Genomic DNA, 24,458 nt, shown 5'->3' on the forward strand with positions numbered 1-24,458 from the left:
AAATGCACTCCTGGCATGGGTACCCACTAGGAGTCAACTGCCATTGACCTCAAAGGAAGGACGGATCTACCCTCTGGGGGTATCTTTTGGAGATGAGCCCTTCAGGCAATGAAAAAGGAAAGCTCCTAAACTGCTTCAAATATGGATCTCTTTCAAAACATGACATTGCATGAGGGATGCTGAAGTGGGTGTGGGGCTAAAGATCGACAAAGAGGATTTACTGGGAGTGCCTGAAATGGTTGTGAAAAAATAACAACTACCAATATAAAAAAGTGAATATAAAATAAGAAAAATGCTTTTTTGTTGGTTTTTTCCTCACTGAACGTTTCTTTCAGAATAACCTGGTGTCTATTTATTATTTGGCCACGTTTCTGGGATAAATTCTTTAATGTCTTTTCAAATAAATGAAGTTCAAAACCATTTCTGCCAGGATAAAAGGGATGCTTGGATTCCTCTGCTCTAACACAAAATTAAAGTGTACATTGCTATGCATCATTTAGTTAAGACACAAAAATCTGTGTGCAAAAAAAACCAACAAAGGAGACAGTGAAACGCCTTTACAGTTTCATTATCTCACAACTCATACATCACTATCCCTTATCTGCTCTGTATATCTCAGTGCCTGCACGACAGTGCTCCTAAGATCAACTTCAGCTTTGCTTTATAATCCCTTGTTGTTTTGTTTTTAATTGACTCACTCGTGCTCTTCCACCACAGGATTCACCTTTAGAAGTACTGCTCTCTTCTTCTTTCTCTCATATAGACTTCCCACAAAAAATAAGCACAAGAGGACTGGATGTTGTGTATTAGGCCTTCAACTGGGGGCTGGATTAGCACAGAGGATCTCTTATCCCAAGAAAGTGGGACAGGGAATCCCAGAACACCTCACACTCAGCTTTCACCTGGAGGCAAATAGAGCTGCAGGCTCTCAGCTCTCAGCACAAGCAGATCAGCTGGAAGGAGGAGAGAAAAGAGAATCACAGAATGACCCGGGTTGGAAGGGACCTCAAGGATCACGTAGTTCCAACCCCCCTGCCTGGCAGGGCCACCAAACATACACCTTTACTACATCAGGTTGCCCAGGGCCCCGTCCAACCTGGTCTTGAACACCTCCAAGGACGGGGCATCCACAACCTCCCTGGGCAGCCTGTTCCAGGGCCTAACCACTCTCCTAGTAAAGAACTTCCCCCTAACATCCAACCTAAATCTTCCCTCTTAACTTAAAACCATTTCCCCTAGTCCTGCTATTATCAGCCCTTTCGAAGAGTTTACTCCCCTCCTGGGAGTAAGTTCCCTTCAGGTATTGAAAGGCTGCAATGAGGTCACCCCGCAACCTTCTCTTCTCCAGGCTGAACAAACCCAACTCCCTCAGCCTGTCCTCATAGGGGAGGTGCTCCAGCCCCCTGATCATCTTTGTGGCCCTCCTCTGGACCCTTTCCAAAATCTCCATGTCTTTTTTGTACTGAGGGCTCCACACCTGGACACAGTACAACAGATGGGGCCTCACAAGAGCAGAGTAGAGAGGGACAATCACCTCCCTATCCCTGCTGACCACCCCTCTCCTGATGGAGCCCAGGATCCCATTTGCTTTCCGGGCTGCCAGAGCGCACTGCTGGCTCATGTTGAGTATTTCAAACTCCCACTATGGCTTCTGACTCCTCAATCTTTCATCCATAGAGCACCACAGGGCTCTTTGCGTTATCACCAAGTCTAGTAGTAGAGATGTACAAAAGTCAATTACTATGAGCCGCTTTTAACATCTGTGTGCATAGCTGGCATTTGATTATTTACCAAGTCATTAAAAGCAGGTAAGTAATCCTCACAGCTTTCCTTCTTCACATAAAGAAGTACTGTTGTTGCTACTGATACACAGGCTTCTATTAAAACAAGTGATTTAAAAAAGCATATGAATTATCTCAGAGAATACCAACGAGCAAACATTCACATTGGGAAGTATAAGTGCCTAAACTAGACAACAGATTTGGGACCACAACAGGGAATGTCAGGTCTGGTTTATGGGCTTGGTTATGATTTGTTTAGATGTGGCACTATTTACCAGGCACTTCTGAATTGTCATTAAGCCTCTGCCATACCCTCAGCAGATGATAAGTGCTAAACATACTTAATTCAGTTTCCATATTTGCAAAATGAAGAAAACATACCTATAGGGCTAAAAACTCAGTAAGCTGCTTTCATGGGTACAGTTTTCCTTATTTACTTCATTATGAAGGAATATTAAGTTAGACCATAAAGCCTAAATTAATTCTTTCAGCATGCCCCAGCAACTGTAAAATAAGAGCACAGTACTTTCCATCTTATTACTTTTGCTTATACAGTTGAAACACAGGTAAACACTCTTATCAGGTCTTCCACATGCTGAGGAATCACAGAATGACCCAGGTTGGAAGGGACCTCAAGGATCATGTAGTTCCAACCCCCCTGCCTGGCAGGTCCACCAAACATACACCTTTACTAGATCAGGTTGCCCAGGGCCCCGACCAACCTGGCCTTGAACACCTCCAAGGACGGGGCATCCACAATCAGGAGAAGGATTTACTGGTGCGCCTCAAGCCTGTATGTGGAAATCAGTAAAGCTGTTATTTTAACTACTTCAACGAGAAACCAATCAGTCCATGGAGTTTTGGAGCTTCAAAGCCAGAAATAACATTCTTGTGAGCACTTACACAAAAGGCCAATTGGAGGCACACACGAGTAACAGTTTGCTGCCATTACTTTTATAAGTTTCACGTCAGGTAGAACCGATCCTCGCATCAGCTGCTGTCAGAGTTTCATTTACTTCATTGAAATATCTTGTTTGGTCAGTTCTACCACTGTAATTTACTTTAAACATAGTGAAACCTTAACTAAAGTGGCAACCTGACATTAAGCAGCCACTTAAAAGCTGTCCCAGATTACCACTCCGCTCTTTGTGGTGAGGCTTTGGGCACAGTAAAGCTTCGAGCCAGATTCCACTTTCCCTTCATTTCTCAGATCCCCTTCAACGCAAACTCCAAAGCCAGGCAGCACCACCACAGACATGTACTGTCGGTGGAACCAGCCAAAACATGCCCTCGAATCTGAGGTGGTCTTTTCAGCAAAGGTTGGGAAATAGCCCAAAAAAACTGCGATGGCTGTTCTGGTTTTTAAACCACACTTCAAAGCCAAAAAAGTTGATTTTCCTCTCCTGCTGCTTAAGGCAAATTTAACTGGATACACACACATGGCGTAAGTGCCAAACCCATTTAGAGCTGGAGGAACTTGCAAAACATACGGGGGGGGAAGATACTGTTGTTCTTACTCACTTTTAAACAGCTCAACTGAACTAATGGGACTGCAAGGCAATTAAGAAAAGTAGGATCCGATCCAAAAAGAATATGCACATTTCATAGCTGGAAAACAGACTCCACACTGAGCACAGAGGTAACCTGGAAAGGCTTTGAGTGACCCTTTAATGGACAGTTAATGTGAAAAAGCTGAGGCACAATCATACTTGAGGGCTTTTTCTTTCCTACAACCAAGCGCTAAATGAAGTCTTGTATCTACTAGAAGCAGAGAGAGAAGCCTTCAAGCCAGGGTGCTGTGGGGAAGCGCCTGTCAGCACTAATCCAACGGAAAACAACACACCTAACGTTCCATTAATGCAAAACACAGGCAGCATTCACCGCAGAGAACAACTTCTACAAGATACAACTACGAGGCTCTTCCAGGATAAACCCCAGCCCACTTTTACGCACATACACATCCACAAGTAAAACCGAGAGCTACAGACCAACGGTGCGAACACATCCGGCGAAACCCTGCTCTGAAGCCGGAGCCCGAAGGGAAGAGGAAAGGGTTTGTTTCAGGGAAGGGTTTGCTCCAGGGAAGGGCTTGTTTCAGGGTCGGGTTGGTTCCAGGGTCGGGTTCGTTCCAGGCCCTCAGCCCGGTGCAGGTGCCCGAGGGCAGCGCGGCTCGATGCCGACCCCCGCCCCACCCCACGGGGGTCCCCGCCGCCCTCATCCTCCCCCACCCCCCTCTCCCTTTCCCCCCCCTCCGTCTCCTCCTCCATCACTTCCTCTCCCCTCCGGCCCCTCTTCCCCTCACTCAGCCCCTCTTCCTCTCCCCGGACGTCCCGCCTCGCCCTCTCCCCTCCCCGCTCTCACTCACCCTCCCGAGCTTTCAGCAGCACCGTGTTGGCCACGATGTTCTCGATTTCCATGGTCGGGGGCTCCTTCCCCTCAGGGCAGCCGCAATGGAGGCCGGCCCTGCTGCCTCCTTCGCCCCCTCCTCCAGCCCCGCCACCTCCGCGACGCCAAACCGCCGCTCATCCGGCCCCTCGGGACCTCAGCGCCGCTCTCTCCTCTTCCCCATCACCCGCTGCTCGCTCCGGCACCGGGCTCCCCCCTCCCTGAGGGCGGAGGCAAGGAGCACGCAGCGCCCGCCCGCCCCCAACATCGCTCGAGAGCCCGCCTCAACCAGCACCGCCCCGCCGCTGTCCCCGCCCCCGCTCCCTTTGGAACTACAACTCCCAGCGGGCATCGCGCGGCAGATCGCGCCCTCTCCCAGGCGCGCGCCGCGCTGTGCACGCCGGGATATGTAGTGCGTTACCTCATTTGGCCCCATCCGGCTGTGCCCGATGCGGTGGATCTCGCGATGTTTGGGTGAAAGCCTCGCGAGAGTGTCTCAGTGCCGGTGCGTGGCGGAGCTCGTGCGGCCCCGCCGTGCTCCGTTACACCGCGCCGATCGACCGCCGGATCTCGCGGGATTTCTGAGGCAAGTCTCGCGCGACCTGGAAGCCCTCAGGCCTGAGGGACGGTGTGGCCGTGGGCGCCATCTTGGCCGCTCTGTTGGGTTCTCTAGATCCAGCAACTGGGTGCTGAGCGTGTTGTTGAGCCCCTCCTCACACACACGAGCAGCCAGCGATGGGAAAGGCAGCAAAGCGCAAGAAAAAGGCCTCCACGGCTTCAAAAGCCAAAGGCTCAGCAGAGCCAACCATAGCCATGGTGAAGAGCAACCCCTTTGAGGTGAAGGTCAACAGGCAGAAGTTCAACATCTTGGGAAGGAAAACCAAGAATGACGTGGGGCTGCCTGGTGTGTCACGGTCCAAGGCCATCAAGAAGGTAAGAGGGCATCAGAAATGGGGAGGATGAGGGCAGCAGTGTTTATCCTTTCCTTGAGTGAAGCACTAGATATGTTTTTCCTGACCTATTCCTGTAAAGAAAACAGGAAAGAAGTAAAAAGTTCCATAGATTCTGTTAAAACTAAAAAGTTTTAATGTAACAGTTTGCAGTGATGTGGACATTGATGATGGACGTGATTTCTCTACAGCTACCTTAAAAGAGGTTGTAGTGAATGGGAAAGGCTTATTCTCCTACTAGTGATGGATGAGGTATAGTGACCTTCAGCTGTGCCAGAAGAGGTTTAAATTGGACACTAGGAAGAATTTCTTCTTAGGAAGAGTGGTGAGGCATTGGAATACACTGCCCAGGGAGGTGGTAGAATCACTGTCCCTAAAGAAGTTCAGGACGGTAGAGATGTGGCACTGAGGGACATGGTTAATGGGCAATGGTGGGGATGGATTGACATTTGGACTAGATGATCTTAAAGGTTTCTTCCAACCTTAATGATTCTGTGATCAAATCTGGATAGCTACATGTACATTGAATCTGGATGTGTGCATGTAAAACAGAATTTATAGTTGTAATGCAACAGAAAGCAGAGCAGCTGGATGTTAGGCTGCAGCAAGGATTTCATTAAACACAGCAGCCATAGGCTCAGTGATAAAGGAAAGCAGCTGCTTACCTTTGGGAAACCTCAGCTATGCAGGGATCTCCAGAGCGATGCCTTTACTTCCACTGCCAGCCTTTAAATGAGGTCTGGGAAGGGCTGGATCCTGGCTCCACCCCTTCTGGTCACTCAGGTGCATTGCATGCAGCTGAGCTCCCCTGGGTTGCCCCTGCATTCTCACCGGGTGCTCAATGATTAGTTCAAGTCGTGACTTATCATTTCCACTACAAAAGTACTCACTGAAAAGAAAGTCATTTTAAAACCTTATGCAGCGGAAGGAAATGGATAGTTCGACATTTTGAATACACTGTGAAAGGTTATACATTAAAATCCTATGAATAGGAGTAGTCGAGAGAGGACATGAAATAATTGATGAACAGAAGTGCTTTCCCATATCCAAGTTAGTAAGGTACATTAGCATTCTTATGCAACATTTAAACTGCACATTTGATTATATAGTCTATTTAAGAAGGAAGCTGAAGGTAGAGCTTTGAGAATAGTAGATGAAACCAGGCTTTTGCAGTCAGTAGTGGTGGTGGCTGCAAGTAGTGGATGCTCAGTGGGGCTGCAGGGGCCTATTGTAGGAAACCTGCCTTCTCCTTCAACACACAAGTTTGGGAGTTCATTGCAGCACAAACAGCATTGGGTACAAACCTGTCCATGAGATTTAGCTGACATGTTTTGCATTAGAGCATATTTTTAAAAATCCAAACATTCTTTGGAAGCATTGGTTAGTTTTCTTGTATGACATAACAAGGACAAGATACAGTGTATCATGTTTTGTCTTCTTCTGGGCAGCTTGTAAGTGTAGTTAATTATTCTCTGTTGTGTTCTGCATATGCTGTCCATACCCTTTCAGTTTCGTGTTATGATAGATTGCATGATTCCATATAGTCAGGATACCGTGAAGCTTTTTTTGCCTTTGCTTTGAAAGCATTTATTCTCTTAATGTTTTTAATTTGATCTCCTTTTCTTTCTTCTAGAGAACTCAAACGTTATTGAAAGAATATAAAGAAAAAGAGAAGACAAATGTGTTTAAAGATAAACGTTTTGGTGAATATAACACTAAAATAAGTCCAGAGGAAAAGATGATAAAACGATTCACTTTGGAAAGACAGGTAAAGTGTATAGATGGGAATTAAAAAGAAAAACAGTGTTGGCAGGTTTATCCTTGATAGAGGCTTTTGCAGGCTAATGATTTTGCTTATTCTGTTTGTACGTTTTGAATTTCTATGAAAAAAATCTGTTTATGAGAATCCAGAATTTTCCATGAAAACTTCCTGGTGTTGCAAGACAGCTGGTTTTCTGAAGAAGAAAATTCTTTGAGCGTGTTTGATGTGCAAGAAAGCCAATTCTAAGCAGAGTTATTGTTTTTCTTTGGCTGTTCCAGACTTGTTGTGATTTGGAAATTGGATTAGAAAAAGGCAACCACCAGCAAGTACAATTTGACATTCCAGTACAGCTGTTGGAGAACAGCCATTTCATTTGCTGACTAGAGGAACTCTGTATCATGCTGTCACTCTGTAATGTGAATTTTTGGTGTAGTTCCATTCTTTCAGTTTTATCGCACTCAATCTCCAGAGCTACATAGTGTAATATTGTAGCCTGTTGTTAATTTATGTAAGCTAAGGTCAGTTTCTTCAGGCCAGAAATGGAATAATGAAGGATTGTTGTTAATTGTATAGAGATAAAACTTAAGCTTTGTTAAGTTTTTTGAGTTGCTTCATTTCTACATTACCATAAGAATAATGGAGCATCATACTTTTTCACATAAGGCTTTGTGTATTTTGAATAAAAAGATTAACCTGGTAGTGTTCTTAAAGCAGAAAAGAACTGGAATGAGAATATTCTCAACCAGCATTAAAAATGCTGGCTCTATTAATTTGTTCTCTGGAAACCAGAAATTTTTGTTATTTAATTGTGGGCTTTTATGTTGTTCTTTTTAGCAAAATTATGGAAAGAAAAATATCTATAATCTTAATGAAGATGAAGAATTAACTCATTTTGGCCAATCTTTGGCAGAAATTGAAAAACTGAATGATATTGTTGATAGTGATAGTGACACAGATGAAAGAGGAGCACTGTCAGGTAGGACATATGGGCTGATATCTCACTGCTCTGTGTTTTTTTTCAATGTTGGTTTTGTTGTTGGTACATTTGCATCATTTGTTTCTTTCACTGAAGAAGAATGTGTAAATGGGTGGGCTGTTGAAGCCAGATTACTACTTAAATATATGTGGAACAGCTGTCAGGATTTAGTAGAAGCTAAGTTAGAGCTACCCAACTGGCAAGTTTCTTCAATCTGTGGGTTTTTCAGAATTAATGTGTACCTACGTTTCAAGTGCATTGGGCAGCATCTGAAGTTTAAATGGTTTTCTTGTACCTCTACACCTAAATAGTAGTTGGAATATAGAAAAAATATTCCTATTGAATGCAATATATTTGTCAGTGCAAGTTGTCCAGAATCCTTTTTAGGTATGAATGGGAGTAGTACATGGCTGATGAAATAGTTTTAACTGCTCCCATTCTAAAATATTAGGGAGATACTGTCCTAGCAGCCTCAGCACTTACATAGCAGTTTGAAAAGAATTCATGATTTATTTTCTCTTCTAGCTGAGTTGACTGCTGCTCACTTTGGAGGCGGTGGAGGCCTTCTTCGTAAAAAGGCATCAAGTGAGCAGGAAGATGAAGAGGAGGAAAGACCTAAATCCAGGAAGGAACTCATAGAAGAGTTGATAGCCAAATCTAAACAAGAAAAGGTGAGTTTGTAGCTCTAAAGAATAAGTTAATGCATGATGTAGAGGACATCACAATTTGTCTTTGCAGAGTAAAGTAGCAGTAGCACAGAAAATGATGTAGATAACTGTCCGGGAAAAGAGTCTAAAGTCCTTGAATGTCCATCTGCTCTTGTAGATGCTTCAGGAAATAAAGTGAACATCTACCATTCTTTTGTGTCTTCAGTTCTCTCATTTTCTTGACTCATATACTTTGTTTTCTGTATGCAGCCCACATGGCATTCAATATAACTGAATTGCTTCTACCACAGTGAATGTTTATACCTTTAAAATGTTAAGTATTTGAAATAATTTATTTGCTGAAGACATCATTTTTCTTTCATGCTGTAAGTGTTTTGTTTTATCCAGTTGGGTGTAACTGCTGCATTTGTGTTTTGTTTTTCTAGCAAGAAAGGCAAAATCGGAGAGAAAGTGCCTTAGAACTTACTGAAAAGCTTGACAGTGACTGGAAGGAAATCCAAGCCCTTATGGCTCGCAAACCCCCAAAGTCAGAAAGAGTGGACAAAGAGGCAGAAAAACCCAAGGTAAATTTGGCTAGATTACTTTCTTTTATTCTAATAATTTGTGGTTTTGACTGTTGTAGTGACTGAGGTATGAGGCAAAGTGATTTTATTTTGCAAAGCAATCAAGAGAGGTGGCATGTTGAGCAACACTATTGACTGCTGGTTATTTCTAAGATATGCTTTTGCTTGAAGAATAAAAATTGTTGATAACGTTGCCTTAGTTTGAATGCCTTTGCTATGTTTCTTAAGTGAAACAACTTCTATTTGACAACAGATCTTTCCTTGTAACCTGAGTACTGTCCCTACAAAAAGGGAATTAAGATACTAAGCTTATGAATAAATTTTTTACAGCCTCAAAGCTTTTCCCCTTTGTTGTTTTTCATGCTTCTTAATTTAAGAATAAGCATTGCAATATCTTGTGCTATATTTTTTGTCTTGTAGACATTTTGTATTATAAGGTATTTATTACATGGCAGTAGAATTCTGTTTTCAGAAGGCTGAAATAATGAACTGATCTCATGTTAAAACTGTTCTTAGATAAAGAATAGAAAATACCGAATCAAAAAGTCATATTTTGGCGTACTGCTTTTTATTTTAAGGTGCTTCATGATATCCTGAATATTCCACTATATCAATAAAGTGATATCCTAGACAAAAATTCTGTCTCTGTGCTTTGCTGAAAAGGAAAATTAGCTTCCCTTGCTTCATGTAGATCTCCACTTGAGAGTTATCGGGGGTGCAGGGATCAGACTGTGTACTAAGTATTACAATTTATTTCAATTAATAAGTAAAGCAGTTTTCATTTAAGATAATATTTGTAAGTTCTTCAGCTGTGAGTAATTTAAATAGAGGGGAGTTCAGGGAAAATTTCTATTCAATCATTCAATCCATTCCTTATGTTAATACTGAATTGAAAGCAGCTTTGTCTGGACAGTCTTTGCCTTATTTCTTAAAGGTCTTATTTTCCAGTTGTTATGTCTGGTAGAAGGGTGGATGCAAAGCTGAATAATAAAACTAAGATAATAAACAACTGTATAAATATTTCTTTAGCCTGATGAATATGATATGATTGTTCGAGAACTTGGATTCGAGATGAAAGCAAAACCTTCAGAAAGGATGAAGACAGAAGAAGAATTGGCAAAAGAGGAGGAGGCGCGACTCCAGAAGCTAGAGGTACACCATCCATGGTTTTAAATTGTTTTCTAATCTGTCTTTTGGGAGTGACCACATATACTCATTGCCTGACCTTTGATTGAAAGTGGCTGTATTAAAACTGCTGTTCATCAGAGGGCAAATGCAGGAAATCTGTTTGTGTTTTCTTTGGAATCTAATATAATAAAGAAAACATGGACTTAGTACATGACTTAGTGAGGTCTGTGAAATGAGTGAATATTTCTTCAATAAAAAAAATAGAATATCACTTTGACTTGCCTTTAAATGTTTTAAATTATTCAAGGTTTAGATGCAGTTCAGTAAGGGGAGGATGTTCTGTTGCAAAAAAGTTGAGCTAATATGCTGCCAAGTCATGTAATGCTTTTTTCTGGTGTTGTAAATCTTATAGCAGTAGCACATACGTAGCTTTGCTTCGTGTAGGAATAGGGTTCTCTTGGGAAATGTTTCATGTTGTTTTTTCTATATGGAGCTCCGAGTCCTGTAGAAAGAATGAATTACTTGGTAAATGTTTCTCTTCCTTTTGGGACATTAGGGATGCATTTAAGATGGTAGGGAGAGGAGGTGGTACCTCCACATTACAGCGAAAGGAAAAGGATTGTTTTTTCTATTTTTACTGTGTTGTTTGATGGATGATCTGGATGGCTGTAAAACTGAAAGTGCTTCTGAAAATGATTGTTTCACATATTGTCCATTGAGTCTGTTTTTAAATTCAGTGTAATGTTGAAATCTTAAGATTGTGTTTTCTGCACACTTGTTACATTTACGAGAAACAGGTAAACACGGCAGAATCATAAAACACCAGTAGAAGCTGCATTTTCTGGTAAACCAAACAGATAAAATAAGAGAACATAATGCATTTGGAAGCCCTGCTTAAAGCCTTCCAAATAAGTTATCACACATGCAGTTGCATTAGGCTGTCAAATCGTACTGCCCAACAAAAACAAAGTATTGTTGGTTTTTGCTCATGATTTGTCAAGTCACCGTTTTTAGTTTTCACCTACTACTCGAATAGTTCCAGTTAACTTTTTTTTTTTTCCCTTTGATTTTTCTTAAGTGCAGTGTTCGAGGGATCTTTCATTCTTGTGTAAATACATGATTCATCTGTGTATGTTAATTCTCTTAAAACACAGGCAGATCGACTACGTCGAATGCGTGGAATAGATGAACAAGAGAATAAAAAGAAACCCAGCCACGTGTCAGCTGATGATCTAGCTGATGGCTTTATCCTGGATAAAGATGACAGACGTTTATTGTCTTACAAGGTAAGATAGGAAATCTCTGCATTTTCAAGGCTCTGAAGTGGAAATAGGAAAAGTTTGGAACTGATCTGGAGACCTTTAGTCCAAATCTGTGCTCAAAGCAGGGACAGCCATGCAATCAGCAGGATGCTCGGCACTTTGTCCAATCTTGAAAAATCTCCAATAGAGGCTATGCAGTCTATCTAGGCATCCCGTTCCACTGATTTTCCTACTGTAAAAAAAGTTTATCAGCCCAAACCTCTCTTGTTTAATCTTAAACCTGTTGCATCTCTTTCTCCCACCGTGGACTGTGGTACAGTGCTGCGCTGCCTTCTCAGTAACTTCCTTTATAGGCACTGGAAGGCTGTTGTTTGCTTCCAGGCTGAAAAAAAACATGGGTTCCACAGCCTCTCCTTGTTGTACAGGTTCTGTGTCCCCCAGTGACCTTGTCTTGAACTTGCAGCCATTGGTAGATATATTTCTTGTATTTGGATACTATATTCTATCTGGTTTTGAAAGTCATGAGGAGAGGAGAATAGTTGTTTCCCTTTATAGTCCTACTAATATAGTAGTAGCCTTCTGTGCTCTTACTGAGCTAGACTGCAGAGAGGGCCTTAGCCCTTCCATTTGTTGAAGATGCTTTGATTAAGGTGGCAGAGTGAGTAAAACCTTAAAGCTGATTTAATGATCCACCCTGACTGTGTGATGCATGTGTGGGCATACTAATCCTCTCAACTTATATAGAAGTAGCAAGGGAGTGCTTCTCTCAGCAGAGAATGCAAGTTGTGAATGTGAATTTAAGTTGTTAAGAAAATCAAGACAATGTAAATACTTAGAAGCAGTTAAAATGTCTTTTTAACCAAGAATGCTTCTATAAGTGATGTTGAAATTTTACATAAATACTCCTTAATTTCCCACTGATATTATGTGGTCCTTACATACTGATCCTTTTCTTCCTATCTCTTACAGCTCCTTAAAAATACACTTATTATCAAATATCTGTATACATTCTCTCTTCTTAAAATTCCTTCTCGGCTGACACAGCTGTCATTCACTGCTTGGTCACAATAGCCTGTAATGATACATTTCCATGGTGATTCTGGGTAATTGCTGCTACTTTATCAGTGCTTTAACTGGCTTACCTTCTCTACTGGCAGGATGGAAAGATGAACATTGAAGGTGAGGAGGAGGACAAAGAAGAGGAGGATGAGGAACAGGAAGAAGAGGATGAAGAACAGAAAGAAGAGGAAGGTGAGAAGGAAGATAATGAGGATGAAGAAGGTGAGGAAGAATCTGCTAATGAAGATGAGGAGGATGTTGCATCAGATAACCATTCAGATCTTGAGTCTGACCTTGAGAGTGAAGAAGAAGCTGCAGAGAATAAAGAACAAAAGAAACACAAGGCAAATGAAAATGAATCACAGAATGTGGAGGAACTGGATCCAGAAATGGAAGCTGCCAAATCAGAGCTTCCATATACATTTGCTGGTAAGGAAAAGACTGATGCAGAGATCCCTGTTATCTTTAAGGTTTTATAACCTGTCTTTCTCTCTGTCCTGCAGTATCTTATATATTCCTGCTCATCTATGAAGTTTTGCCTCATAATTGTCTCCTACTGTTCCAAGAGCAGACAGTAGCTGCTGTTCGTAGTGATTAGCATTGATCATGCTGTGAGCAGTGGAAACTGGATCTGTTTCACCCCACAGCATTTATTTCTGCTTCTATCAGCCTTAGGATTAACAGAGACACAGCAAGGGTGAAAACAGAAAGATCTGTACCTGTTTCTGAAGGCCACAAGTGTATCCAGGGTAAAACGCTAGTGTTTTGCATGAGGGAAGTTAGAATGGTATTCTATTAACTATATTTAAATGAGGAGAGCTTTCCTTCTGTCATGTTTGGACTAATGTTTTTGTCACAGGCTTAGAGAGGCAGCACTGTGAGGTGTAATCCCTGCGATACAACATCACAGGATTCTGAAATAGAGGCAGTGAAAGTTTGACTCCTTTGGGACTTGTGTGTAGGAGGAAGCGTGTTCTAAGTAGTATACAAAGCAATTGTTAATATTGAGTATTTAATGCAACTAGCTATTATCTTAGTATAGGTTTCTCTAACAAAATTAACTGTTACAAGATTGAGCAACCTTTCAAACAGCTTCCCTCAGTGCTTGTTTTTTTCCCACCAAAAGGAAGTAGCGTACCTTACACAAAGCCTTTCAAATTGCATTCATGTTTTGTCTTAACCAGAAAGTGATTGCATTAAATCACTCAAAAACTGAAAAGATTAGGATGTTATCTAGCACATTAACTTATGCAGAAGACTAAAAATACTACTTTTTGGGGGGATAAAATTATTTTCCATTAGTGTCAAGTTTCTTAATTTATTTAACATCCTTCATAAAAAGCTAATTAGGTGTGAATTACATGTAGAGCTAATTGTATTATGGTAAATTTATGGTTGAATGAATGCATTAAGTTTACTTCTGATGTGTTGCATGTGTTTGCATGTAGTTTCACTCAGCCTAGGCAGCAAATACAAGATGAACTGCATCTCATTTGCTGAAAAGCATTTATCTTCTGACTTATGCTCGTGTATGTTACAGATGACCTCTGCTTTGGTGGTTTCTAAATCTTAATAATAAAAAATAATTAAAAACTTTAAAATACACTCCTAAGTAATCTGATATGATTAAAACACATATTGATAGGCTACTCCTACAAGATTAGTATTTAAAAGCTGTGTGTTATCTTTTTTTTTCTGAAAGATGACATTTTTAAATTGAAAATCTGTTAGATGGTCACTTGAATTAAATAACTGAAGTTGGAGGTTTGGTAATTCTTTGTTTTTACCTTACAGTTCCTGAGTCCTATGAGAAATTTAAACTTTTATTGGCTGGAAGAACAGTAGAGCAACAGCTTATTATACTGGAGAGGATTCAGAAATGCAATCACCCAAGTCTTGCAGTGGGAAACAAAACAAAGTTGGAAGTAAGTTTTCATGTTTTGTCTTGTATTTTAAGGTTTGAAATAAACTTTGAATCTCTGTTCAAGTCTTCCTGGGGATTCAGGAGGCAGCATAACATGTATGTGATCTTGTAACAGTACTATCTACGTACTGCTTGTTTCTTTTCTAACTTTTTAAATCACTGTTCTTTTGTGCTGTTTGAAAAATACATGTGACGAAAGAAAATTAATGGTTTTTAACATACAATGTTTCTTGCAGAAACTGTTTGGCTTCCTTCTGGAATACATTGGAGAGTTAGCAACTCTGGATTTACCAGCGCTCAAAACAATTGATAAACTCATCCTGTAAGTAATAGATCCTCTTGTCTTTTGCTCCTTTTTGATCTAAAGAGAAAAGCTACCTAGGGTGAAGTATTTAACATATCACCCTGTCAGGACTGTAAACAACTTAGTGTTTTAAATCTGTTTACATTTATTCTATGTGTTGTCTGGGCTATTAATTGTACATTTCCAAAACATTACAATGTAATTTTTTAATCTGTAAGTGCTTTTCATGGGTAGTAGGTAAATAATATGCTGGCTGTGCATGAAAACTTCTGTATGGAGTTACTCATGCAGCAGATTAAGGACTTTATAGTTTGCAGTGACAATGTGCTGTTGCCTGTATGGTTTGTTTGTTTGTTTTCATGAGTTTCCATTCTATGAATTCACTCTGATTAGGAATGAGGTGAAAACAGAATTGGAATGTTATGGTAAGGCCATATGAAAGTTCTGAAGAAACATTTTTCAGGAAATTGTCAATTTGGAATTGTTGTCTTCAAATATATAAAGGGTATTTATTGTGACAAGAGAGACGAATGTGTTTTTGTATTTTAAGTAATAACTTAAGTGATAACCGTGTTACTGCCTTACATGTTTCTTAACATTACATGAGAACATTTTGAGTTGCCTGGTATGGACCAGCAAGATATCTTTGTACAGTAAAATGAAGAGTTAGGTGATTTAGAAAGATGTGTTTTAATCATATCAGATTACTTAGGAGTGTATTTTAAAGTTTTTAATTATTTTTTATTATTAAGATTTAGAAACCACCAAAGCAGAGGTCATCTGATTGCCCAGTGTGTTGCCATGTGCTTCCATGGCCTACAACACCAGTGAAAAGTACATCTCTGTAAACCAAAAGTATTACAATAATAGTCTATGCAGGATCATATTTTTCTAACGAATAATTTGTTTCATGGAATTTGGTTTTGTTATGGATGGAACTCAGTAAACTGCCCTGCAGATGCTTAAAAATCAGGTTTTTAGTTAACATCACTGGTGTAACTTGATCACGACTTACATTTCTTCTTAATAGGCCATTGTACAATCTTTGCCAGATGTTTCCTGAAGCTGCCAGTGGCAATATAAAGTTTGTCCTTCGAGACGCTGCGCATGAGATGGAAGAAGTAATTGAAGTCAAAGGCCGTGCAGCGTTTCCAGGCTTAGACACGGTAACAAATACCTGCTGCTAAGCAAGCTCTTGCTCTTTCTAGTACAGAAATACTAGTAAATGCATGATGATGGGGAACGTAATTTTTCATTTCAAATTATATAATGAGTTACTAGCATCTATCACTTTTTCTAGTTCTTAAATGTAAATCTGCAGTTAAAAAACATTCTACTCTGATATATTAACAAGGAGAACAGATCTTAGAATTGCCTCTCCAGTTTATATAGTAGAACATTATTAGTTTTCCTGATGAAATTTCAATGGATAGTGATGTTGTCAGGTATGTCCTGGTTTCTTCAATTACATTAAGAGTACTCATGTACCTTAAACAGTCATCTCATAAATAGGTTGTAAATATCATATCCAATTTCTGAATGATGTTTGCCTTAGTGTTTTTAGACCACTATATGACATCTACTCATCCATTAGTTAGGTATGTGTAAGATCAAGATCCTTGGAATTGTCTTAATACATTTTGCCTCCATACTGTGTTTTATTCACTATCAGCTTATTTATTTGAAAATTACATCCCTGCTGTTTCCAACATCTGACTTCTGGCATCCAGTTGTAACTCCTGCTTTTATATACATGAGTCAGCTGCTTACTAAGGTATGTCTATGATGTCGTATCTCAGTGTACAACTTCACTTCCTTGTTTCTTCCTAGCGCTCCAACTATGTGTTATAATTAATGTGTGTATATGGGAACTGCGCTGAAAAGGATGCTGTATGTTTGGTGTGGACACAGATAATAAATGGCAGGAAAAAAAATGAAGAGAAAAAACCCTCATGGAGTACAGCCCAACTCAAAATTTGACCTAATAATTTCTTGAGCTGTCATGCAAGAATTTCTTTTATGACAAACTATGTGAAACTAACAGAACAGACTGAATAAAGTACAAAATCATTTGTTAGTGATTTCTCTTTCTTATATTGCAGTTGTTCCAATTTAAGAAAGTTTTTTATTTAAGAAGCAGCAATGTGTGTTTTCCTTAAAACTTTACATAGTACAGTGTATTGCAGTGTAGTTAAGAAGTACTTATTTTTCTATCCAGATATCTTTCATATATGCTTCGGAAGTTCTGAGCTTGTTGCTTTGTTACTGTTGCTGATCCAAGTTGCTTTGAGCCTGATATTTCTTTGTTTCACATGAAAATGGATATGGGGCGTTGGGGGCAAAAAGTGGGACTATAATTTACACACAATTCACATGGCAGAGCAGATGAGCACTAAGAATTTAGTGGTGATTGAGCACCTTCTAGTGGCTAAGCCTCATCTTTCTAACCAATTCTGCTTATACTCTTCAGTAAGAGCTAAGGGAAGGCAATATGTTTTTCATTTAAATCTAGGGGTGGGTACTATTTTACAGATTTTAAAATGCATACAAGTTCCTGAATACTTTTTGATTTGGTTGGATGTTGCCCTTGTGTTGGACAGATATTTACTAATTATGTGCTTTCTTTTTACAGTGTCGCATCACAACATTGCAGGATGTTATTAAAGGTTTGTTTATATGCTCTTTGCTCCTGGAATATGTATCTCTCTCCAAAAGATTCGTACCAGAACTCATCAATTTTCTGCTCGGAGTACTTCACATATCTCTACCCAGAAAGCAGGCCCAGGGTGAGTTTGTTAGAATAAATGAGTAATAAATTTTTATATTAGTGTTTTTCTTGAAAAATTTCATTAATAGTCTTTCACAATGAATCCAGTGTTTCGAACAAAAATGCAAAACCATCTGCTAGGTTAGCTTTCCACTGCATTGATCCTCTAATGCTGGCAAGAAGGAATGAAACAACATTGTTAAAGGAAATAAAGTAGCATTGCTCACAGTATGCAGTACTTTTGCAGTATTGTTCTAGATAGACCACACTGTAGGACGGCAGTCTAAAATTCACAGTTGCTATAGAACTATAGAGTACCCTGTTCTTCACAGTAAGGAAGCAGTTAATGTTGCAGGCATTAAATTCCCTTCCACGTCACCTAATAGCTGCTTCACCAAGAGAAATACATCACAAAATTGTTATTTTTCCTTTTTGTTTATGCGACAGGGATTTGTTGTGGTTTAACAGAAGGCAGCTATCCACACAAGCACATTAGTCTGTGCTGGTAACATAACTGTGTGAACTTAACAGCTTGTGCAGGCAACAAGAATAATAAAATTGCCTTTTCAATGGGATCCATCTGCTAACAATTTTCAATTGCCAGTCTTCCAGTCTTTGTCTTTTTGTGACTTTGTTTTTCCTGTGTGGACTCATTTCTAGCTTTAAAATTTTTCCAGATCTGAAGCTTCTTGTTGAAGTGTTTAGTGGCAAAAATTCACCTAGAGGAGCTTTGTCAGAGCACATTGCTAATTCATGTGCTAGTGTCTCTACCTGGGTCACTCGGAGTGTCTTCAAGCATGAGGAGACTGCAGGAAGGGTATTCTTCAATGAAAAATTTCAATTATTTATTGGCAAATACTCAAAGAAAACGTCTGGGATTTAATGAACTTACAGGGTAATTATTACTGTGTTCATCACTGTTGATGACATACCTGAAGTCTTTGTTCTCTGGGTAGTCATCAGCCAGGCCAGGAAGGTTCATCTTCTGTTGTTCCAGTATGTTTTCAGCATTACTGAGTGGTTGTCTTGCAGTTCCCTTCTTTGCTTCTTCAAGATTTTCATGCCTTTCTGTGCTGACATTCTTTTCTTTTGAGTTCTTGAGCTACCAGTGATCCCTTTCTCAACAAGCTTAGTATTGTATTTCCACCTTTATTAACTTGTGTGGCTGTAACCTCTAGACTCGCCCAGCTCTTCTCACAGCGTAGCAGTTTTCTCTGAAGTGTGAGCCAAGGTTACACAGCTGGGTTGCATCAGAGCTAAAGCACTGAATTCTTAGAGCGAGGTGAGAAGAGGCTACAGAGTGGGTGGGTTACACTGCACTTGAACTGTTTTCTCCTTTGTGTAGGAACCTATCATCTACATAGGTTTTAGATACTGTTAAAATAGAGTGGTTTTTTTTTTCAAAATCAGGTAAGCTGTTTTAAAATCTGTAGTGGTAATTGATGATTTAAGTTTTAACCATTTTTAAATTTCCATTGTATTTCTGCTAATGTATTTGCATTAGTTAAATTTTCATGGTGTTGTTTTCTGCTAGCAGGGAAGAAGAGCTCAATAAAGGATAAACTAAAGGCACAGCATTCTCCTTCTGAAAATGTTTCACTCGGTGGTGATGTTTTGAAGTTTCCAGATATCCGCTGTGTTTTTAACTGTCCTTAGGGCAACTGTTGCTTATAAATGAGATGGAGTTGCTGTCAGCAGGGAATATTTTAAAGCAAGCTGACATCCAGTTCTCTGGGATATTTATATGTTGTCACACCAGAAAATTTCTTGAGGTTCCATTTTGACATTGAGTAACATCAGCAAATAGTTTTCATTTTATGAGCTTAATCCATTAGTTTTTCAAATGAAATGATACAGAATGCAGCTTCATAAAAGACTGAAATACACTTTCTGATCTGGTTTAGGCTTTTTTTTTTTTTTTTTTTTTTAGTGGAAAAGCTGGAGGGAAAGAGAGTAGGAAGGAATTGCCATTGTTGATAGCCTCAACTAATGGAACTCTTATTTAGAGCTGCTGTCCTCTCACGAGTAAATGAAATAATAAATAGTTTTGTAATGAGTTCCATTGTAGGTTTGCAGAACTTGGAGAATAAAGAGGGAAAAAAAAAAAAAGATCCAGTGTAGGGACTGCAAATTATTTTCTACCTTAGCTGTGAAATTTAGCATAGGAATTCTCACGTCTTTTCAGTGTGCCCTGCCCCAGTACATGTTATGTGTTTCCTCTTCTTGTTTTAAAAGTACTTAGGTGTATTGGGTGAGGACTTTACAGTATGCATCTGAGGTCCCCTGCTGGAGAGGTTCAGTGATGTACAAAAACTGAGCGTCCCCTATCCATGCTCACTGTGCTGCTGGCCCACTTGCTGCTCAATAAACCTACTCACAACTCCAAGGGAAAGTCCCGCTCCTTGCCCTTTCCTCCATTACAGTTTTAAGTGTGCATCTTGTTCTCCGCAGGGCAGATACCTGCTCTCTCATCGTGCTTCATGCCTTTTGTGTTTTTAAGAATATGTGATTAAAAGCCTGTAGAGAAGTAATCCTGAGAACTGATTTGTTGATCACTGTTCTTGTTTCTTAGGCTATACTGTAGTCCATCCATTCACACCAGTGGGAAAAAGCTTAGAACTGCTTTTGGTGTGTGATAAGAAGGATCTGGAAAGTTGGCAGAAGCAAAACCTTCCATTGAGCGTGGTGACTAGATTAAAGGAACTGAGCAAAACAGAACTTAATCATATCAGGTATGTGAGAATAAGAGTAGTGAGCTGCTCTGCTTTGGTTTTATCTTAGTATTCTTTAGCATATGAAATTCTGAATCTTCTGTCAGAATGTTATGTGGAGCACTTGTTGGGGCACTCAGCCCCTCCATTGCTTTTCAGTACAGCTGTGGGCTGATGGGATGATGCAGATACAGAGGGTGCACTCAGTACTTTGAACTGTCCTGCTTTTCAGAAGTAAATACTGTATTTGCCTACAAGGGCTAGAAGAGTCACAAAAGTAATCAAACACTACAGTTAGGAAAGAACACAATTAAACATTAAACACGTTGGACTGCGTTTTTCACCTTGTCTCTGTGTCATCCCATGGCATCTCAGGGATGAGTGTTTTGTGATGAAGGTTTTTTAAAAACAAAACAAAAACACATAATTCTGTTCTGAAGAGCCAACATAAAAACCTGTTATTCAAGCAGCAAAGACATGATACTGTTTTGTCCTTTGTGCACCAACATAAGTAGTTGTTGCTAATGGCTTTCTTGGGTATTTGAGTGCATAAAGAGAGTGAAATTTTAGCCTGAATTAACAACCAGGGACAGATTTGGAACTGATTGTGTCAGACAGTCTTAATAATAGACGCTGCTAATTCACCCAGATTTAATTAGTTTAATACATTTTATTTGACAATGCAGTACAGCATTTGCAAGTGAAATTGTTGCGTTATTTTCTCCATTAACAGGTTGTCGTGTCTAGCCTTGTGTTTTGATCTTATTAAAAGATGTGCAGCTCTATATGAGTTTTTACCATCATTCCATGAAATAATGCATCCGATAAGAACAGTCCTTACACAGCGTGTGCCAGTGAGTGAATATCCTGAACAAATGCAGGTATGTGTTCTTCCAGTGTGAAATAATTGATAGGATTGGCTCGTTAATAAATTCTGTGATCTTCATCTGTTCTTTAAGGAAAAAAAAGAAAAGTAGAATAATTTGTGAGATGTTTTCAAGGGTCAGGTATCTGCCATAAGTGATTTTAAGTGCAAAAATGGCCTGGTTTTTGCCATCAAAGTAAGCCAAGTTAGCAGTTCTACTTAAAATGGCTCTGAGAGGCTGGCTTTCAAATAGTCCTAGCTTTAATCTTGCTTATACATCTGTTAGGTGAAATTCTCTGTAGACTCTCCTGATTGCCCGTGTTTCCATCTTAGTGGAATTCCTGAAGAGCTTAAAAAATTGTCCAGCCTGGAAAACATCCCACATTTCAATGTTGTCTGTATCCTAATGAATAGCAATGGTTTGTCTCAGAAGAACGTTATATGGGGAGAAGATTGCTGTTGATTTAATTTACAATAGTTAGTGAATGATGGTGTCTCTGGTAGACTTTTGAAGTTGTAATTTGATATGTGTTTTCAGGAGTGGTATCGCAGTGCTCTGAAAGAGCTGGAGAACAAAGCAAAGCACTATACTCCGCTGGTATGTGAGAAAAAGAAACCAGTGCCATTGAAACAGTATACGCCTAAGATTGTGAAAGTGTAAGTAAAGCAAGCTTAATGCAGAAGAAAAAGTGCATCTAAGCATTCAGGTGCTAAGGATTTAGGCTAAAAAGATAGGGAAAGCAGGATGTAAGACAGGCAACTTTGTTTCTCTGTTGTATTTTATGCACCAGCTGCAAAGGACCAGCTACTTGAGTAGTAGGGAGAGGAAGAAAAGGGAAGAAGAGACTCTAAGAAACAGAGCAGAGGTTACTTTATGAAGGAATAAACAGCACTGGGAACCAATTCCTGCCTGTCTAATCAGTTACATTTCAAGTTGAAAGGAGGCTGTTTACTGCACAATACAGTACTGTGCACTGTGCAAAGCACTTGAGTCTCAAGAACAAAAGTTCATAAAAATCATAGAATCATAGAATTGCTCGGGTTGGAAGAGACCTTCAAGATCATCAAGTCCAACCACAACCTGACCATACTGAAACATATAAAAATAAAGATGAATGGTGAAATGATGTGGGATTTTTCACTGGTGCAAAAGACCAGGCAGACTGTTCCTGTACTCTGTCTCATGGATCAGAGCAGATAATGCATCACATTAAGCATTCGTATAAATATACCAGACTTCACCATTCCTTTTTCCTCCCATCCAAGCAGTTTTCTGCCTTTCACCAATAGCAATCACAGAAAACATGGAGCTTCCTTTCTCTCTTTGTAAAGCGTAAAATGATCATGTACATTCTTTTCTTCTGAAATTAAATTTAAATAGCACTGGTTCCTTTTGTAGATGGTAGAACTGTGTTCTGATTCAGGAAGTCTGACTTACATTGACTGCTGACTCATCTAGGCCTGTTTATTGTCTCCAAGGGCAGAAACTTGTCTTATCCTAATAATTTAAGGAGACAGCTTTTCCTCTGCTATAAACATTTATTCGCTTGTAACCAATCGGGCCCTATTGTATTTAGAGTTCATCTGTAGAGAAAGTTGGTAAAAATGTAAAATATATTGGGAGATTCCCTCTTTCTCCAGGTACCTTTTTATTTTTCTGCTCCAGCTTTTTCAATCTGTTTAACAAAATGCAGGCTGCTGTGGGGTGTTGGAGTATATCTGTTTTCTGGAGAATCTTATCTGTTTATAATCTGCATGATGGTGATATGCAGTTGACTGGTGACACTTGGTCTGGTGTGTTCAGCTCCTTATTTTGCTAGTTGATCTCACTGTGTTCACACGCATCTTTTCATTTCAGTTTAGAGTTTGGAAGAAAGCAGGGAGGCAGCAAAAAGGAGCAGGAAAGAAGGCGGTTAATTCACAAACATAAACGTGAATTTAAAGGAGCTGTTCGTGAGATCCGGAAAGACAACCAGTTTCTGGCTAGAATGCAACTGTCAGAAATCATGGAGAGGTAACGTAGCCTTTGCTTTAACAGTAGTTTAAGAGTTATTATTCTGTGTGTTTGTTTCTTTGGGGAGACTGACAGTAATGACAAACAATATTAAACTTGAAATAAAAATAGACAGTTTGGGGGAAACAAACATTTTCATTAGAGATCGCTTTAAATTTCAACTTTGCAGTTGAAATTGGATAAGATGATTCTTATCTCTGGATAAGAATGTGCAGAAAGTTCTTAGTTGAAGTGTTTGGTGGTCTAAGATTTGTGGGGCTTCGACAGATGAATATACATGGTCTAAATGTACTTTCTTATTTTCCCTAGTATAATCTTTCTGAAATATTCAACTTATTAATTGCTTCCTTTACAGAGATGCAGCCAGAAAGAGAAAAGTGAAAGAGCTTCTTGGTAGCCTTGCTACACAGGAGGGTGAATGGAAAGCTATGAAAAGGAAAAAGGGGAAGAACTAATTGGGACTGTTTACAGACAGCAAGTTTGGTTTTACAGCTGTATAAATACCATGATTGTATGGCTTTTGCACAGATTTTAACTGCATCCTTTGGGTGGATTCCTTTTGAGACAAATAACGTCATCAGATCTGTCTGAAAAAAATGAATAAGTAAAATAAAAATAACACTTTTGTATGCATGTGGTGTATTTCTTTTTATTTTAATGACGGTATTTGGATGAGTAATCAGAATTGTCAGTGTTTATCGTGTTTATTTCTATTGTACACTGCACAGATACAACAGAAAATCCTTTGATATCTCCTTAATACCGAAGAACTGCAAGCAGCTCTCACAGTGGTAATATCCTTGAAACTTCAACAGTAATATTGTTGACAAACTAGAAAGACAATCTTAGGAGAAATGAAATAATTAACCAAGGTTCTTTACGACAACAAAACCAATAACCCCACCAAAAAAGAAAAGCACCAAACAGCATTATTTTGGCCGGTGGGTAACTCAGGAATGGTAACACCTACTATTTGTGAAGGAAGTAAACCTGAAAGTAAATCTGGTTTGACAGTTCTCATTGTTTCAGATTGTCTTAGAAAGTTTTGCTTGTGCTGCTTTTTCAAATGAAACTTGAAAGCAAGACTAAAACTAGGAGGGAATGAGTTGAACTCTTTGGCTTTGCATTTAAACTCTCATGGCTAAACCATCTTTGTGAGGTAAGACTTAAGAAACATACACAGGTAAACCTTTAAAAGAGTATTTTTTCTTTAAAGAAAGTAGCTTCTACTGAATCTCATTGCAACTGTATCAAAGTAATTTATGCCTGAATATCAAGTTTACAAAGCAATACCAGTATTAAAACAGGCTGGGTACCAGTGGGGAGGTACTGCTGTCAC

At 39.6% G+C, this 24,458-nt stretch overlaps 2 protein-coding genes across 4 annotated transcripts in view; one reads left to right on the top strand and one right to left on the bottom strand.

Moving 5' to 3' along the window:
- GRK4 (G protein-coupled receptor kinase 4) overlaps positions 1–4,395 on the bottom strand; it is a 32,094-nt gene extending 27,699 nt beyond the window's left edge. For both annotated transcript variants that reach the window (XR_004306919.2, XM_015862831.3), the window contains exon 1: positions 4,147–4,395. Coding sequence is in view for 1 of the 2 variants with exons in the window: in XM_015862831.3 (XP_015718317.2) it covers positions 4,147–4,198 (52 nt within the window). In the remaining variant the exon portion in view is untranslated. The remainder of the gene's footprint in view (positions 1–4,146) is intronic.
- A 385-nt stretch (positions 4,396–4,780) lies between these two features.
- NOP14 (NOP14 nucleolar protein) lies at positions 4,781–23,752 on the top strand. Of its 2 annotated transcripts, XM_015862890.2 has the most exons (18): positions 4,781–5,099; positions 6,750–6,884; positions 7,713–7,854; positions 8,380–8,525; positions 8,948–9,085; positions 10,115–10,237; positions 11,368–11,499; positions 12,633–12,963; positions 14,329–14,459; positions 14,695–14,780; positions 15,793–15,928; positions 16,435–16,536; positions 17,395–17,548; positions 20,102–20,261; positions 20,974–21,121; positions 21,644–21,762; positions 22,964–23,119; positions 23,475–23,752. In XM_015862890.2, the coding sequence occupies exons 1-18, from the start codon at positions 4,902–4,904 to the stop codon at positions 23,572–23,574; spliced, it is 2,637 nt and encodes an 878-aa protein (XP_015718376.2). In that variant the 5' UTR covers positions 4,781–4,901; the 3' UTR covers positions 23,575–23,752. The 2 variants fall into 2 exon arrangements, with proteins under 2 accessions (XP_015718376.2, XP_085401894.1); XM_085545768.1 differs by lacking the exon at positions 7,713–7,854.
- The last annotated feature ends 706 nt before the right edge of the window (positions 23,753–24,458 follow it).

The sequence above is a fragment of the Coturnix japonica genome, chromosome 4 (assembly GCF_054131305.1).
Source record: "Coturnix japonica strain WE chromosome 4, WE-NBRP24, whole genome shotgun sequence".
NCBI classification, from domain to species: domain Eukaryota; kingdom Metazoa; phylum Chordata; class Aves; order Galliformes; family Phasianidae; genus Coturnix; species Coturnix japonica.

Bases quoted from the DNA above. Each gene is read 5' to 3' on its own strand.
- NOP14 (XM_015862890.2), top strand. From the start codon at position 4,902: ATGGGAAAGGCAGCAAAGCGCAAGAAAAAGGCCTCCACGGCTTCAAAA. The intron at 14,460-14,694 runs GTAAGTTTTCAT...TGTTTCTTGCAG, and splicing joins GAAACAAAACAAAGTTGGAA to AAACTGTTTGGCTTCCTTCT. The intron at 17,549-20,101 runs GTGAGTTTGTTA...CTTGTTTCTTAG, and splicing joins ACCCAGAAAGCAGGCCCAGG to GCTATACTGTAGTCCATCCA.